Here is an 18420-nt window from a genome sequence, read left to right as displayed (position 1 = left end):
TCATTGAGATTAGGGAGGTTGAGGACTGGGAAAAACAAGCCATTAAAGTTGGTCATAGGTGATTTTTGTTTTCGTGTCTAAGTGGTGATACTAAAAGTGGGAACATTAAGTGGGGGCAGTTAGGTGGTGCAGTGGCTAGAACACCAGCAGTAGAGTCAAAAGGACCCTAGTTCAAATTTGATCTCAGATACTTGTCACTTAATAGTGGTATGACCTTGGGCAAGTCACTTAACCCTGACTGCCTCATCCAGGATCATCTCCAGTCAGCCCGGTGAGCTGTGGTTCTTCCCGGCTCTACAGTCACTACAACTCCTGCATTTGCTAAGAAAGATAGTCATAAAAACAGCTAAAATCCATGGGGTGCTTTACAACTGGCAAAGCCCTTTCCAGATGTTGTCTCCTTGGATCTGGGGGAATTGGGTTCGAGTCAACAGACTAAGTGCAAGTCAAGGGTGGATTTTTAAATTTCATCATCTATTGATCTCTCTCTCCATCATCTATCTAATCTCTCTACTATTCAAATCTAATTACCCATCTATTTATCCATCATCAATCTATGTGTCTATTATCCATCATCTATCATTTATCTATCATCTATCTATACATTGATATCTATTCATTAATCACATATCTATCTATTATCTATCTGGTTATCAAGTCTAGCATCTATCTTTATCAATCTATCACCTATCTAGCCATCATCTATCTAGTCATCAATCAAGCATCTATCTATCCATTACCTTTCTTTCTTTCTAATCTATTATCTTTCTTCTTTATCTCTATCACTATCATCTCTCCATCTCCTATCTTTCTATCTATATCTATCTATATCATTTATCTTTCTATCTATATCTATCCATCTATCTATCATCTTTCTATCTCTATTATCTATCTTTCTATCTAAATCTATCTTTCTCACTATCTTATCTATATTTCTATCTATATCTATACATCTTTCTATCATCTATCTAATCTTTCTATCATCTATCTTTCTATCTATATCTTTCTCACTATCTGTCTTATCTTTCTATCTATATCTATCCACCTATCTATCATCTTTCTATCTCTATCATCTATCTTTCTATCATCTATCTATATCTATCATCTATCTTTCTATCTATCTATCTTTCTCACTGTCTTATCTATCTATCTATATCTATCCATCTATCTATCATCTTTCCATCTCTATCATCTACATCTTTCTATCTATATCTGTCATCTATCTTTCTATCTACTATCTATCTTTCTCACTGTCTTATCTATCTTTCTGTCTATATCCATCTATCGTCTTTCTATCTCTCTCATCTATCTTTCTATCATCTATATCTATCAATCATCTATCTTTCTATCTACTATCTTTCTCACTATCTGTCTTATCTTTCTATCTATATCTATCCACCTATCTATCATCTTTCTATCTCTATCATCTATCTTTCTATCATCTACATATTTCTATCTATATCTATCATCTATCTTTCTTTCTACTATCTATCTTTCTCACTGTCTTATCTATCTTTCTATCTATATCTATCCATCTATCATCTTTTTATCTCTATCATCTGTCTTTCTATCTATATCTATCATCTATCTTTCTATCTATCATCTATCTGAAAGACTCTATCATCTATTCTATCTATCCATATCTATCTTTCTATCTTATATATCTTTCTACCTATCCATCTATCTATCTTATCTTTCTAACTATCTTTATCATCTTTCTATCTACTATCTATCTCACTATCTTATCTGTCTTTCTATCCATCTATCATCTTTCTATCTCTATCATCTATCTATATCTATCTTTCTATCTATATTTTTCTATGTCTATCTTTCTTTCTCACTATCTTTCTATCTATCATCTATCTGAAAGACTCTATCATCTATCTATCCATATCTATCTTTCCATCTTATATATCTTTCTACCTATCCATCTTTCTATCATCTATCTATCTTATCTATCTTTCTATCTTTATCTATCATCTTTCTATCTAGTATCTATCTCACTATCTTATCTGTCTTTCTATCCATCTATCATCTTTCTATCTCTATCATCTATCTATATCTATCTTTCTATCTATATTTTTCTATGTCTATCTATCTTTCTTTCTCACTATCTATCTATCATCTATCTGAAAGACTCTATCATCTATCTATCCATATCTATCTTTCTATCTTATATATCTTTCTACCTATCCATCTTTCTATCTACTATCTATCTCACTATCTTATCTGTCTTTCTATCCATCTATCATCTTTCTATCTCTATCATCTATCTATATCTATCTTTCTATCTATATTTTTCTATGTCTATCTATCTTTCTTTCTCACTATCTTTCTATCATCTATCTGAAAGACTCTATCATCTATCTATCCATATCTATCTTTCTATCTTATATATCTTTCTACCTATCCATCTTTCTATCTACTATCTATCTCACTATCTTATCTGTCTTTCTATCCATCTATCATCTTTCTATCTCTATCATCTATCTATATCTATCTTTCTATCTATATTTTTCTATGTCTATCTATCTTTCTTTCTCACTATATCTATCCATGTTTCTATCTATCATGTATCTGACAGACTCTTATCACCTATCTATCATCTATCATCTACCTTTCTAACTATGTGTATGTATCCATCTTTCTATCCATCCATCCATCTCTCTCTCTCTCTCCTGGGGATCCCCGAACCCGCGTGAGGACAAGGAAAGGGTGAGAGGGAGCTTCCAGAGAGAGAGCCGCGGAGCGGGCGGGAAGCGGGCGGGAAGCGGGCGGGAGCCGGGCGGGGCTGGGGCTCCTCTTCCGGGACCAGAGCAGCGCGGGGAGGGGCCTCCGGAGCCGCGGGCCCCGCCCGGGGCGTCCCCGCCCCCTCCCCCGGCCTCGCCGGCGCCTCGCTGCCACTGCGCAGGCGCGGCGGCCTCTCGGCGGGGGCGGGCCGGGGAGGCGGGGCGTGCGCTCTCCGCGCTGGTTTGTCCCTCGCCGCCCGCCGTCCGCGCCGCTGGGGCAGGAGGCGCCTGCGCGGCCCGGGCCCAGCCGAGGAGCCGCGGGGCCGAGGAGCCGGGCGGGAGGCGGCGGCGGGGCGGGGCCGGCGGAGCGGAGCCGCGAGGAGCGGAGGCGGCGGGGAGGCCCGGGCGGGCGGCGCGAGCGTGCGCGGCCTCCGGCTCGGCTCCCCGAGGGCCGGGCCGGGCCGCCCCGAGCCGCCGCCATGAAGAAGGACGTGCGGATCCTGCTGGTGGGAGAGCGTGAGTCGGGGCCCCCGCCGCGCCCCAGGGTCTCGGGGGGCCCCCGCCGCGCCCCAGGGTCTCGGGGGCCCCCACCTCGTGACGTCTGTGCGCCGGTGCCTAAAGCCCCCCGGCACCGCAACACCCCTCCCGAGGCCCCGCTGTCTGAGGACCCCCTCCTGGTCACCCCCACCATCTCAGGGCCCCCACTCTCAGAGGACCCCCCGGCTTCCGCTGTCTGGGGACCTTTCCTCTGCGGGGGTCTCAAAGCCCCCCCGGGTCTGCTAGGCGTCCCCCCAATCGACCCTCTCCTTTGAGGGCTTCCAAGCCCCCCCCATGTCAACGCATCGATCCCGGGGCCCCCATTTTCCCAAAAGGCCCCATCTGCCGCCCCCTCCCCTCCCCCGGCCCTTAGGGCCCCCCAAGTCCGTGCAGGCTTCCAGCTTACCTCACACGTCCGGACCCTCCCGTGACCTCTGCCGGCGCCCGAGGCCCCCGGTCTGCTACGGCCCCCCAACTTCTCATGCCTCCTCCAGGGCTGCCCCCACCCTCCATCCCTGCCATGCCCTTCCTCCCCTCCCCAGACCCTCCGGCCCTCAGCTTTTCCCTTCTTCCTTGCCCGTGCCCCCTAAGGCAGAGTAAGCCCCCGGGGGGCACTGCCCAGTAAGCTTGGTCCGCGAGGGAGGGGCTGTGGGCAGGGATCGGCCGGGACGGCTAGGTCAGATGCCTGTTTTGGGGTTCCTGCAGAAGTCTTTCCCATTTTCCTTTTGTACTAAAAGGTGTCAGTATTTTTCAGCTAAAGACCTCAAGTTCAGTTACTTTCAAGTCTTTCTAGAACTTTAGATCTTTGTCAAGCCACAACTTTAGGGAGTAAATATCATCTAAGAAATTCTTTTTTTTTTTAAAGGAACTAAGAACCCTTCCATATTTCCCTCATACACGTCTCTAGATACTTTCACTCATCACACAGAAACACTTGAAAGGACTCCTGGAGATTTTTAGATTCTCCTTTGGGGACAAGCCTGGAAAAAGAGCAGCCCTGGCTTGTTGGGATTACCATGCAAGTTAAATGAACGGGGCTATATTAAGAAGAAGTGGGCAGGAGGGATGATGTTTGTTTTTAGACACTGGAAATCACAACAACCTAGAGCTGAGCAACATCTTAGTGGAGAGCAGCCTCTCTGGATTATTGTGATAGAATTCACAGAGATCCCATCTTAAAAACTTGATTACATTCCTCCACGGTGGCCTTATTTGTCCTCAAATTTTTGCTTATGAATTAGAAATTTATAAATAAGCTTATCCAGACTCCTGATTTGTTTTTTGATTTTTTTTTTCTATTTCCCAGTCTAGATTTTATTTATGATTATGCTCCAGCCCTTCTATTTTACATGGACTTCGTTCAAAAGTTCAAGGAGTTGCTATCATATATTAAATCCTTGCTACAGTATTGAGTGGTAGGGTGACTGAGAAATAATAGATGACCTTGTAAAGCCCTATTTTGAACTGTTTTAACTTGTCCTAGGCATTTACAGTGATCATTATTACTTTTTTTCCACAAGGCAGTGGGGTTAAATGGCTTACCCAAGGCCATGCAGCTAGGTAATTATTAAGTGTCTGAGGCTGGATTTGAACTCAGGTCCTCCTGACTCCAGGGCCAGGGCTCTATCCACTTTGTGACAGTGATTATTTTTAAAAATTGCTCCTAAAGTTTTTGCTTTGATTTTACTTTGCTGGCTGATATAGTGATATTTTGAAAAATGTAGTGAGTATGTAGAGAGTATGATGAATTTGAAAGTGTTTTGGGAAAGTTAGAAATATATTTATACATAAAAATATATAAATGTAATTTGTGTGGTGAGATTTTTACCATGCCTTTTAGTTACTTTTTAAAATGTAGGTAGGAAAAACCTGAAGAAAACAGGACTTTATAGACTTTTGGAGAAGGAAGAGACTCCTTATAAAACGGTGGTACGTGTAAGTCCAGAAGTACTTGGTGTCATTCGAAAGAAGTGTCAGTGCTTTGTTGAGAGATCTTCTTTCAGATCTTTAGTAGTAGAAGCAAATACTTCCTAGATGAGATGTTACTTTAATTAGTTATTCAAAACCTTCTAGAAACTACATTGAGAATCATAGTAGGTTTCCAACGTTGTGTTCAGTTTACTGCTGCTTGTGTCATGTGACAAGTGTTTCCATGAAATTTCTCTCCTAGTGGTACCTTCCCTTTAAGATATTAATTATGATAGGCAGGTATCAGATATATGTAGGTGCCAGAATTTTAGGTATTAAAGTAGATTTGATTTCTTCTACTTCATTTCACAATATCCCAGCTTTTCTATTTGGTATTGGGCAGCTGCAGACCTCCAGGACCTGTGTTTATAAATTCTAGCAATATATTTAAAGTCTCAAAATGTTCCACAGATAAATTAATTTGTGAAATTCTGATACCTATAATTCAAGCATTTTTTAAGTGTCTTTACAAAACGTTACGGTGCAGTCCCCACCATTGTGTGACTTACTGTTTCTGGGGGCCTGGGAGCGGGTTCAACAAGTACTGAGATAAGTCAATACGATGTAATTTGGGGAAGGAGAGAGCACAAGAGGGAAAGGAATTTTGGAAGCTTTATTGAGCAAGTGCCACCTGGGTTAGTCTTGACAGAAGATAAGGAATCTGAGACACTTACTGGAGGACCCTGGAGGGAACACATTTCAGAATGTAGGGTGACATTCAAATTCAGATACAGGAGAAGGAATTTGAAGTTGGGGGATTAGCCAGTGGGCCAGTTTAGCAGGAATCTAGAGGGCATAAAGGAGGGTATTGTGATAGAGTGCAAGGAAGGGGAGTTGGAGTCAGAGTGTGGAGGCCCTTAAACTCCAGTTGGAAGGGTTTATTTTCTATCCTTAGAACAGTTAGAAACCACCAAACATTTTTAGACTTCAAGTGCCATGGTTGGAGCCATCCCTTAGGATGTCTTTGGCAGCTGTGTGGACTGTGGATTATAGACCAGAGGTTCTGGGGTCTGACTCAGGGGGATGGCTGCTAGACATCAGTTAGAGGCTGCTTGATGTGGCTTCTATGTGAATATGAAATGAGGGAGCACAGGAAGATGTATCCAAGGTTTTGAACTTGCATGTCTTGGAGGATGTTCCGTTTTGGGAGGGTCAAAGAGGTTGATTCACTTTATCAGATGCCGATATAGCTAATTAAAGAAGTGGGACTGCAGTGTTTAGGCATCTAGCATTCAGATTCTTTCTCTTTTTTTTAAAATGTTATTTTATTTTATTTTTTCCAATTATATGCAATGATAATTTTCATTATTCACCTTTTTGTAAGTGCTACTTTTTTTCCCCTCCCTCTCTTCCTTTCCTCCCCTTCTCCCATGAGAGCAAGTCATCTGATATAGGTTGTCCATTTACAATCAGATTCTCTTTAGGACCTTTAGGTGATGCTAGGAAAAGAGAAGGGATCACATCCTTTAGCGTATGTGGCCCAGTAGATAGAGGACTGGCACTGAGTTCAGCTCCAGCCTCAGACACTTTCTTGGTTGTGCCCCTGTCACTGACATCTTGTCCAGTTCTTCCCCTGTAAAATGAGAATAATAAGAGCAGCTATTTCCCAGGGCTGTTGTGAGGAAATGACATGATAATGCTTGTAAAAAGCTTTTACAATGTTTAGGCATTCTAGAAATTCTAGTTATTATTGTTATTATTACTAATTGATAAAAATATTGATGTTTGGGGGAAACAAAACCACTCAGATCTTTATTTATTCTTAGAAATTAAAGTCTGCATTTTTAAACAAGTGTCCTGTGAGAGGGATACAGAGAGTAGAAGTTGGTTTCCCATACTGTTTTAACGGAAATATTTCATTACTGTCAGCTTGCTTTTATTTAACTTCCAAGATCAGTTTTTGTTCAAAGAGACTACAAGATTGCCACAAATGGTTTCGGCCTAGTTTTGGATGAACCCTTCTTAACCTTTGGAAGTGAAAGGCATTTTATACTAGTCAATTCTTGACCCATTCAAAGTCCAATATTCAGTGATTCCTTTTGTCTTTGTGGTTCAAAGAATTTGGGAGTAGGGAGGGTAATTTATAAAATAAGATAGCTTCAAAAAGATTCTGAGTCAGGCTGTCATTCAGTGATACATTTTACTTTGACATAGAAGACATTTCCCAATAAAGCCCCACTCAAACCCATTTATAAACTGCATTCTCTGCAAAACTGAAGAGATAACTTGGACAGAATGGTATTAGCATTATCATTAATCATTAATAGTCATTAATTTGCCCAGAAAATCAGAAACTTTATCTCTGTATCATACATAAATTTTAATAATACATAAGGAGACTATTAATAAACCCCATCTAAAAAATTCCAAAATTTTAAAATTAAGGTGAAAGCCAGAAATTTCAAGTTTTAGATTTCCTTATAAACTGACTAAAATTTGTATTTAACTAGATTTGCCCAAATAATCTCTAATATCCTTGCTGTGAATGAAACATTTTAGAGTCCTGAAACTTTTTGAATTTAAACCATACAACTACATTAAATATAAATAAAAATCATTCTTTACAAAATATCATTGTTCTATTTAGCTGCTAGTTAGATTTCATCAAGAATGTGAAAATGTCCTTTTCATTTAATGGAATGTGACTGCTGTTTTCCCACCCCCCTGTGGTTTAAACTGGCTTTAGTTCCTTTGCTGTGGTTAGAGGAGAAAGCACTCTCCCAGTTTCTAAAGTATTCCCCTCAGTCATCAAAATTTGATAACTTGTGATTTTTGGTCTCTGGTAAATACACTCTCATGAGGTTAATCCTGTTAGGGTTTATAAGGATATTACCTATGATATCCCACGTTTTTTTCTCTTCAGCTTTGTATGCCTTTAATAGATGTACTTTTCTTATAGTCTAGTCAGTAATGTGAAAAAGTGTCTTCTTAGGATATTGCTAACTGTATTTCATGGATTGATGGTCAGAAAGTGTTATCAGAGAAGAAAGAGGTCCAGTTCTGTCTCAGAAACCCCAAGTACTTCCTCAGACCAACCCAAGGAGGTTTTCATAGGAGGATAAGGGAAAGAGAGCTCTAGCTGTAGGCTAGCTATTGGCTGTTTTACTAGATAGGTTGTCATGCCTCTGCAGTTGTTTAATTTTTTTTCTTCATTAATATGCCTTTAATGCTTAAATCATACCAGTTGTGTTCATACTGGATTCCTACTGGGGAGTAACCTATCTTCCTGTGGGATTGACTCAGTCTTCCTCCAAATGCAAGTATCAACATTCCCTTCATCTTCTCCCCCATCTGTTTTTGTTTTGCCCCCTCTGTGAGTTAAGGTATTAGTAAGCGATCTGATTTGGGAGGAAAAGAGCCTCTTGCTCCTAGAATGGAAATTATTCTCAAACAGTTTTCCTGAAAGATAAAACAATGTCTTTAAAGTTGTTAACTATAGGATTTGTTAAAACTTTTTTTATTTTTTAAAGAGGAAAAGGAGATCCTTTTTAGGGGCACTACTAAACTGTTTAGGAAGCACCTAGCAAAAACTTTTAACAAAAATATATATAAAGATAAACATGAAAAATAAGACATCCCAGAGTGATCAAGCTAAAACAAGAGCTACTTGTTATCAAGAGAAATAGCCCATGGGACTTTTAAAGTCAAGGTGATGACTGGACTAAGAAATAATGTTTTTGTTTTATAATGGCAAGAATTTTATTGCTATTTAGGACTAGAGGTTTAGATGTTTTGATGAAAACAGTAAATGTAGCCTGGATAAGTCTCAAGCATTTGTCCTTTAATGATAAATTATGTTTCTCAAGGGTGACCTACTTTAGAAGCAGTCTCTCAAACTGAACTTGACTTGTTTCATTGAACTGAATCTTATGATCCTTCTTGTTCTTGGGAGTAACTTTGGCCTTACTTTTTGGATTTATAAATCACTTGATGATATCTGAGGCAATCATTTAACTCTAGATGTTTAAGAAATGAGAGACCTGGGGTAAAAGGGGAAATTACCTTTGGCAAGGAAAACCTAGTGAGGGATTGAGGAGAGTGTCAGAATTCATATGTGAATGAAGTCATCAGATATTATATTTTTACCTCTGACTTGCTGGTGTTTTGTTGATGTTGACTTCATGGGACTGGTCCTAAGAAGAGCATTCTTTTGAAATCTTTGGATATCAGAAGGCTTTTCAGTGGTAAAATAACTTATCCATGTTAAACAAGAAATTAAATCAATAAAACAAATGTGGAAGGAAAGACTTGGGATATTTGTGCCTTTACATAAATAATTTTCATTTTCATAGACAATTTAAATAGTCTGAACTCGTATGTTTCAGACATTAAGAGGAATTTTTAAGAGATATTTCAGCTATTAAGTTGTTTTAAAGAGTTTTCTTATAGTTTATTTTTCTTAACTTCAGATGGAAGTTATACATTCATATGTGACAGTATTTGCTCATAGTATCCCTTTACATTCTAAACAATTTTAAGTACGTTTTATATTCTTAAAAATTAGTGGGCGGCTAGGTGGTGCAGTGGATAGAGCACTGGCACTAGAGTCAGGAGTACCTGAGTTCAAATCCAGCCTCAGACACTTAATTACCTAGCTGTGTGACCTTGGGCAAGCCACTTAACCCCATTTGCCTTGCAAAAAAACCTAAAAAAAAATTATTGAGGATCTCACAAAACTTTTGTTTGTATTGGTTATATTAATATTTACTGTATTTTAATTAAAACTGCCAACATTTAAAGTATTTTACTTAAAATAATAATAGATATATTACATGTGAATATAAATAATATACTTTTATGAAAATTACTATATTTTTCGAAACAAAAAATTTAGAGAGAAAAATGGCACTGTTTTTACATATTTTTGCAGATCTCTTTAATATCTACCTTAATAGAAGACAATTGGATTCTCTTATTGGCTTTGGCATTCAATCTGTTGTGATTCATTGTTTTGGTTGAAGTATGTGAAGAAAATTCTGGCTCATGTACATATAATTAGAAAAGGAATGGAAAGGGTTTGGGGGACTCCCATGTACCTTAGAGAATTGAAGTTAGCTATAAAGTCACTTATTTGATTTTAAATCTTATACTACTCATAGCTGCAAAGATAATAAAGGCAGAAGAAAAATGTTAGATATGGATCTGGGTTTCATTCTTGCTCAGTTGAGCCCAGTTGAGTATGTATCCTAAGAAAACTAATCTTTTTTTTCTACTATTTTTTTTGCAAGGCAGTGGGGTTAAGTGACTTGCCCAGGGTCACACAGCTAGGTAATTATTAAGTGTCTAAAGTCAAATTTGAACTCAGGTCCTGCTGGCTCCAGGACTGGTGCTCTATCCACTGTGCCACCTAGCTGCCCCCTAAGAAAACTCAAAAGACTCAACTTCCATGGAGACCTCAACAATCCACAACCTCCATGAAGCCCCCAAACAATTCTAAATCCCTATGGAAACCGCAACACCCTGCTTTCCCTATAAAAGTACTCACTCTATAAAAGGCTTGCTTTCCCAACTGCCTCGTGTTGGAATCTGTTTGAACAGTTTTTTACCCTACTCTATTCGTCTCTATTACTGTCATCTTTGTACCATGAACTTTCTAACCTTACATTTGACCTTTCATTAAACATATTTTGAATCATAGTATTTTTTAAACCATATTATAGACTACTAAATATTCTATAACATGAATAGCTTCCTTTTTTAAAAATTTATTTATTTTTGAATTTTACAGTTCCCCCCTAATCTTGCCTTCCCTCTCCCCACCCCCCCACAGAAAGCAGTCTGTTAGTCTTTTTTTTTTTTAAGGTTTTTGCAAGGCAAATGGGGTTAAGTGGCTTGCCCAAGGCCACACAGCTAGGTCATTATTAAGTGTCTGAGATCAGATTTGAACCCAGGTACTCCTGACTCCAAGGCCGGTGCTTTATCCACTAAGCCACCTAGCCACCCCCAGTCTGTTAGTCTTTACATTGTTTTTGTGCTATACATTGATCTAAGTTGAATGTGATGAGGGAGAAATCATAATCTCAAGGGAAAAATTAAATAATAATAAAAATAATAATAAATATAAATATAACAATAAAATTATATAATAAGATATTTTTTTTAAAAATTAAAGGTAATAGTCCTTGGTCTTTGTTCAATCTCCACAATTCTTTCTCTGTATACAGATGGTATTCTCCATCGCAGGTACCCCAAAATTGTCCCTGATGGTTGCACTGATGGAATGAGAAAGTCCATTAAGATTGATCCAGCCCCATGTTGTTGTTAGGGTGTACAGCGTTCTGGTTCTGCACATCTCGTTCAGCATCAGTTCATGCAAATCCTTCCAGTATAGCTTCTTTTTAAAAAACTGTTTTTACATGGCCAGGATTTCTCCAAATATCCTTCCCTCTGGGGTAGCTAGGTGGTACAGTAGATAGAACACTGGACCAGAATCAGGAAGACTCATCTTCCTGAGCTCAAATGTGACCTCAGACACTTAATAACTGTGTGATGCTGGGTAAGTCACTTAACCCTATTTGTCTCAGTTTTTTCATCTGTAAAATGAGCTGGAGAAGAAACTGTCAAACTCCTCCAGTCTTTGCCAAGAAAACCTCAAATGGGGTCACAAAGAATGATTGACAACATCCTTTCCTCTGCCCCTCCCAAATATAAAGTTTATTACAATTGTCTTCTGTTTTCACTGCAGACTCTTGTTTAAGAAAAAAATTAAGGAAACTTCTCAAGCTGTTCTATGGAAAAGATTCACATTCTGGGGTTTTAAAAGCCTTATCTGTTGTCTTAAAGAGTGGATTGTTTGAATTGGTAATATATTATACTGTATTGAACACTTTATTTTACAATATAACTAGACCTCTTTCTGTAGCTATCTCTTTGTTACTATTGAACATCAACTACATCAAGCTTCAAGTAAAACTTTAAATACATAAGAGATTAAAATGGGGAACTAGTACTTTTTTTTTTAGGTTTTTTGTAAGGCAATGGGGTTAGGTGGTTTGCCCAAGGCCACACAGCTAAGTAATTATTAAGTGTCTGAGGGCGGATTTGAACTCAGGTACTCCTGACTCCAGGGCCGGTGCTCTATCCACTGTGCCACCTAGCTGCCCCGAACTAGTACATTTTTAAAACAAATATACAAACTTAACATGAGTGTATCTGTGCACATTGTAAATAAACCATCAGTTGTGATTAAGTCATTTTGAAGTCATTCAAAATAAAAATATGTAATCTATAGAGCAAGTGTGTCCAACCTGTGGTCCATGCCTCATGTAGTTCTCAAAGCCCATTCGTGTGACATTATTGCATTTTGTTATTATACTTATTGGTAATATGGGTTACATTGTAGTCAAATAAATACTAAATTCTGCATGCAGTCCTTGACAAGGTTTCATTGGGCAATGAGGCCCAAAAGAGCTAAAAGATTAGACACTCATGTTAGAGAGATTTGGGTGCTAAGTATAAAGGTTAAGCTTTGCCAGATCCTTAATTCCAAGAAAATTCTATTATCAACCATTCTCTTCTCCTCACCTATTTATTCAGTTACCAGATTTTCCATTTTTACCCTCTCACATCTATCCCTTTCTTATTAATCACACAGCTACTATCTTAGTTCAGAGCTGCCAAATTGATTTTCCTTAAGGACAGGTCAGTTATATAGCTCCATAACTCAAACTCCAGTTCTTTCCTTTAGCTTCTAAGGTAAAATAGAAAATAGAAAATTCTCTTTTTTGCTTTTAAAATACCTTACTACTTGGCCCTGATATACTTTTTCAAACCTGATACAGTTCAGTGGTCCGGGTAAGCTTCCCTTCTTCATATGTCTCTTGTCTCTGCCATGTTCAGAATATACTTTCTCCTTACCTGTGACTTAGAGGCTCAGGTGTCATCTTGTACAGGAAGCCTTTGCTGGTTTCTCTGAGCTTGTGCCCTAAGCTATCTCTACCTGTGTGTGTATGTGTCTGTCTGTCTATCTATGTACGTGTTGTCTCCTCAGGAGAAAGTAAGCTCCTTGTGAAAGTAAGAGTCCTTGTGTCCCCAGGGCCCAGCAGAGGACTTGGGTCATGGGAAGCCCTAGATAAGAGATTTCCTATTTGCTCTAATTCGACTTGGAGATTATCAAACAAAACTTTATTGCTTGGGAGCCTCTGTAGTGGATCCTCATTTTTACAAAAATTTAAACTTCCTTCCAGTCTTCTCACAAAAATTGAAGGCTCCAAAGTGAGTTATTGACAACCTATGAAGGAAGAAAGACACATTAAAAACTTCCTGAAAGACTTAACCCATCTGCTTTTATCAAAAAAGATCTAAAGCCTCTCCCCAGTTGTCCTTGGTCAACCCTGGGATAAGTAGCCACAAAACTATTTACCAATACTAGTCATTTTGATATTCCTGGCTTTTTTTTCTCTCTCTCTATTTGGAATCTGATTTAGAAGCCTGCTTCTTTGTCCTTTCATGCTTGTTGTGGACTTCTGTGACACTGATCTATAGTCCCACCTAGACTTATATAATGGTAGCCTAACTGACCTCTTAGTTTTGACCTTTTGCTATTCAGACTATCAGTATATATCAGTTCTCAGTATAACTAACTATACAGACAGGTCTTGGTTAGTGTAAATGATGAATTTTCCTGAAGTGGTTGCATTATTTGAATTTGTGCTGTAGATTTCTACTGGACTTGAGCTAACTTCCATATTTTACATAATTATGTCTTCAAATAGTGAGAATTCAGTCATACGACCACTTTAGGAATTCATTATTTTCACTAAACAGGATTCAGCAGTATTATATCATCCTGTTAGATGACTAAGACTCCAGCATAACATGGATAGTCTGGAAATTCTCCTAGATGTGCTCCTAATTTTATTTTTGTGGAAGAATCTATTGGTAATGTTGTTAGTTTTAAAAAACACGTAATTTGATTAAATAGTACATGTTATTGATGGCTTTTCAGTACTTTGTGAATTTTGCAATTTTTAAAAGATTTATGCATCACTTGATAAATAATTTATCTATACTTCAGAAGCATCTGTAAATTGCAGCATTTGCACAGATGGAGCAAATTTTAGTATTGTTGAAACTGAAATAAGTAAACCCAGTGCCTCATCTGGATAGGGATGATCCTCTATCACAGCTGAGCCTGTGGGGTTAGAGTGGACAAGTCCTGGTGCTAAGGCAAAGGCCAACTTGAGGTGACTGAAGGCTTTGGGCTTCTAGATTTTATTAGAATCAGTAAGATTATATTGGCAGTTGTTTTAAAAATCTATTTTGATTTAGGGGTTTTTTTTTGTTTGTTTTGTTTTTAGGTTTTTGCAAGGCAAACGGGGTTAAGTGGCTTGCCCAAAGCCACATAGCTAGGTAATTATTAAGTGTCTGAGACCGGATTTGAACCCAGGTACTCCTGACTCCAGGGCCGGTGCTTTATCCACTACGCCACCTAGCCGCCCCCTTGATTTAGTTTTTACAGCAACTTTTGAGTCATCTGTTTTTAATGCTTTAAAAAAAATATTCCATACCTATAGTTCTTCACCTCTGCAAAGAAACAGAGGTACATTTTTCTTATCTCTTCTCTGGGACCAAAGTGATTCATTATGATATATAGCATCCAGTTTCTTTTACTGTTACTTTCAGTTTGAATTCTTTTTTCTTGCCTCTGCTTATTTCACTGTTCATATGTTTTCCTTTGCTTCTCTCTCCAGATTGTTTATGTCTCACTAATACTTCCAGATCATTCACACATTCAGGGACTACAGTTAAGCCATTTTTCATTTGGCAGCCCTGAAGAAATGGTAGAAGTCTACACATTATGGTAGACTTGTACAGTTTTGGTCAAACATGAATTTTTCTGATTTCATATAAAGTCTCAATGATGACCTTATGATTGTTTTGTTCATCTCTATTTTAAGAATTAAGGGCTTCAATGATCATTTTGTTCACCTCTGTTTTAAGAATTAAGATACTGAAGACTGAGGGAGTTTGTAGTTTGTCATATTGGAAAGTTGGGGAGTTCAATGGGAGAAGTGCTGCACTTGGACTTATGGGATCTGAGTTTGAAACCTATGTGACTTTGAGCAAGTAATATAATATCTTCAGGCTTCTGTTTGCTCATCTGCAAAGTGAGGAGGTAAACTGGACCCCCAGCTCTAGACCCATGATCCTACAGTAGAACAGATCTCTGAGGTCCTGGGACAGCTCTTCTTTGTTGTGCTCCAGTAAAGGATGGAAAAGAATAAAGAGGTCATAGAGACAGACAGGAATGAGCTGATGGAAGGCAGTAAACCAAATAGTATGGTGCAATTCTCAACGTGCTTTTTATACATTAATGCTGAGTGTTGGAAATATGAAGAAAAATCAACAGTTCCAGCTCTTAAAAAGCTATTGGGGGAGGTAACATGCAAACTTGTAGGTCCAGACAGACTGTATAAATTTTTTTTTTTTGCAAGGCAATGGGGTTAAGTGGCTTGCCCAAGGCCACACAGCTAGGTAATTATTAAGTGTCTGAGGTCACATTTGAACTCAGGTCTTCCTAACTCCAGGGCTGGTGCTCTATCTACTGCGCCACCTAGCTGCCCTAGACTCTATATAAAATTAATTGGAGATCATCTCAGAGGAAAGACACTAAGGTTATGGAAAATCAGGAAAAAACATGAAGAAGGTGAAACTTTAACTAAGTCTTGAAGAAAACCAGAAGGTAGAAATGAGAGAATTTGCAAAGTTAGGAAATAGATTGTCTTATTCAAGTTAAATCAAGAAGGCTGTGTGATTGAATCAAAGAATACATGGAGAAGAGAATTGGATTGGAAGAAGATTGGAAAGATAGGAAGGGACTAGGGTAGTGAATGATTTTAAAAGCTAAACAGTGTTTTGTATTTGATCTTAGAGATCATAGGAAGCTACTGAAATTTATTTAGTATGGCAGGTGATTGACCTAATGATTTTGAAAATCAGTTTGATAGTTGAGTGGAGGATAGACTATAGTAGGGAGGGATTTGAGGCAGGAAGTCCAATTAGTAGGGTATTACAATGATTTAGGAATAAAGAGAAGAGGGCCAGTAGCAAGATGGTGGCAATGTCAGAGGAAAGAAGGGGACATATAGGAGAGATATTACAAAGGTAGCAACTATTGACCTTGACAACTGATTGGACATGGGAGGTGAACATGAAGAGTTGAGGTTGACAATAACAGAAAAGTTAGGAAGAATGGGGATTTGGGTAATAGAGATATGGGAATTTTTGACCTGTGAGTTTAAGATGTCTACAGAACATCCAGTTTTGATTATAAATTAAGCATTTGGAGATGCAAGACTGGAAACCAGGAGAGAGGTTAGAACTGGACAATTAGATCTTTGACTCTTCTTTATGGAGATGTTAATTGAATCCATGAGAACTAATGAGATCATCTGGAAAATAGTATAAATAGAGGAGAGAGCTCAAGACAGAACTTTGGAGGACACCCATGTTTAGGGGGTATGACTTGGATGAAAATCCAGCAAAGGAGACAGATGGTCCAGTAGGTAGAAGGAGAACCAGGAGAGAGTGGTGGCCTGAAAACCTAGAGAGAATAGAGTTTCAAAGAAAAGAGGATGCCCAACAGTATCAGATACTACAGAGAGGTCAAGAAGGATGAGGATTGAGGGAGTTCATTTGTACCTTTGAAGTGTAACAGTGAGAAGCCAGACTACAGAGAATTAGGAAAATGAGAGGAAAGGCATTTGAGGCTGGGTGTAGAGGACCTGCTTCAAGGAATTACTCACGAATGTATGAGAGGAGAGATACAAGATGATAATAAGCCAAGGGTTTTTTTTTTTTTTTTTTTTTTAAAGATGAGGTAGGGGCAGCTAGGTGGTACAGTCGGTAGAGTACCAGCCTTGGAGTCAGGAGGAACTGAGTTAAAATCTAGCCTCTGACACTTCTGTCGGGTGACCCTAGATAAGTCACTTAATTAATTGCCTTGCATAAAAAAAAGAAAGATGGGAGAGGTGTGAGTGTGTATATAGGCATTAAGGAAGCAGAGATTGAAGATTATTAAGGAGAGTAGGGTGATGGAAGGGGCAGTCTGCTGGAGAAGATGGGATGGAATGGGATTTTTGAGCATGTAGTGGGATTTTATTTGGCAAGAAGAGCCACCTCTTCTTGAGAAAAAGGGCTGATGGAAGAGATACTGCAGGACATATCTGAGTGATGCAGAGATGAGGAATTCTGAAGAAGCTCTGGGCAAATGGCATCAATTTTTTTTCATTTGGCAGGGACCTAAACAGGAGAAAGTGAAAAGAGAAGGGAAGGAAGATAGGGAGAAAAAGACAGTTACAGGGTCTGTAGGGACTTTTTTCTTTTGGGCAGTAGTATCAGATGTTATTACTTATCTTATTACTTATCATTTGAAGCACTTATTACCTCTTCATTAATTAGCCACTATTGAGAAGTATTAAATTTTTTTTTAAACCTTAATGTTTCAGACTTTTTTTTCTAAGGTTTTTGCAAGGCAAGTGGGGTTAAGTGGCTTGCCCAAGGCCACACAGCTAGGCAGTTATTAAGTGTCTGAGACCGGATTTGAACCCAGGTACTCCTGACTCCAAGGCCGGTGCTTTATCCACTACGTCACCTAGCCACCCTCATGTTTCAGACTTTTCAAAGTACTCCTAAGAGGTCTTCTCTTGAGTTGCAGGGGAGCTATGGCCAGAGGACTTTAGAGCTGAAGTTGACTCATTGTTAGTATTCCTGGCCGCTGCCTATGGGATGGCAAATTTGAAAAAAAAATTACCAAATTGAAAAGGCCAGTCGCTTCTCCAGAATGAGAAAATAAGGGAATAGATTAGGGAAACCTGCAATCAAACACTATATCTATGTGATTAGCTATGTGACTATAGGCAAGTTTCAACCTTCAAATGCCCCAACAATTTTTTTTTTTTTAGAAATAGGTCTTTGTTGATACCTTTTGTTTTTACATCGTTATAATTTTAAATCTGAAAAAGTTATGCATCACTTACAATAGTTGTGCATTTCTCCCCCTCCACAAAGAGGGCCCCAGCAACTTGTAAATATCTTATTTTAAGTGATTTTATTTTGACATACCTTCATTTCCAGATATAACCTATCCCTTCCCACTACCCTGCAAATTGCCACTTGTAATAAATATTTAAAAGGAAAGAAAAAATAACAATTCATTAAAACAAACTCATCAACTTGTGACTAT

At 38.7% G+C, this 18420-nt stretch overlaps 1 protein-coding gene across 3 annotated transcripts in view; it reads left to right on the top strand.

Annotated features, from left to right (window-relative positions):
* The first annotated feature begins 3141 nt into the window (after positions 1-3141).
* Positions 3142-18420, top strand: part of RHOT1 (ras homolog family member T1) — a 66945-nt gene continuing 51666 nt past the window's right edge. Inside the window, exon 1 of one of the 3 annotated variants that reach the window (XM_074188968.1) lies at positions 3142-3245. In XM_074188968.1, coding sequence (XP_074045069.1) covers positions 3209-3245 — 37 coding nt within the window. In that variant the 5' untranslated portion in view covers positions 3142-3208. The remainder of the gene's footprint in view (positions 3246-18420) is intronic. The other 2 variants (XM_074188969.1, XM_074188970.1) reach the window with 2 other exon arrangements.

Source organism: Macrotis lagotis, chromosome 5 (genome assembly GCF_037893015.1).
Source record: "Macrotis lagotis isolate mMagLag1 chromosome 5, bilby.v1.9.chrom.fasta, whole genome shotgun sequence".
Lineage (NCBI taxonomy): Eukaryota > Metazoa > Chordata > Mammalia > Peramelemorphia > Peramelidae > Macrotis > Macrotis lagotis.
The sequence above is the reverse complement of the archived record's forward strand: the minus strand, read 5'-3'. Positions and strand labels throughout refer to the sequence as shown.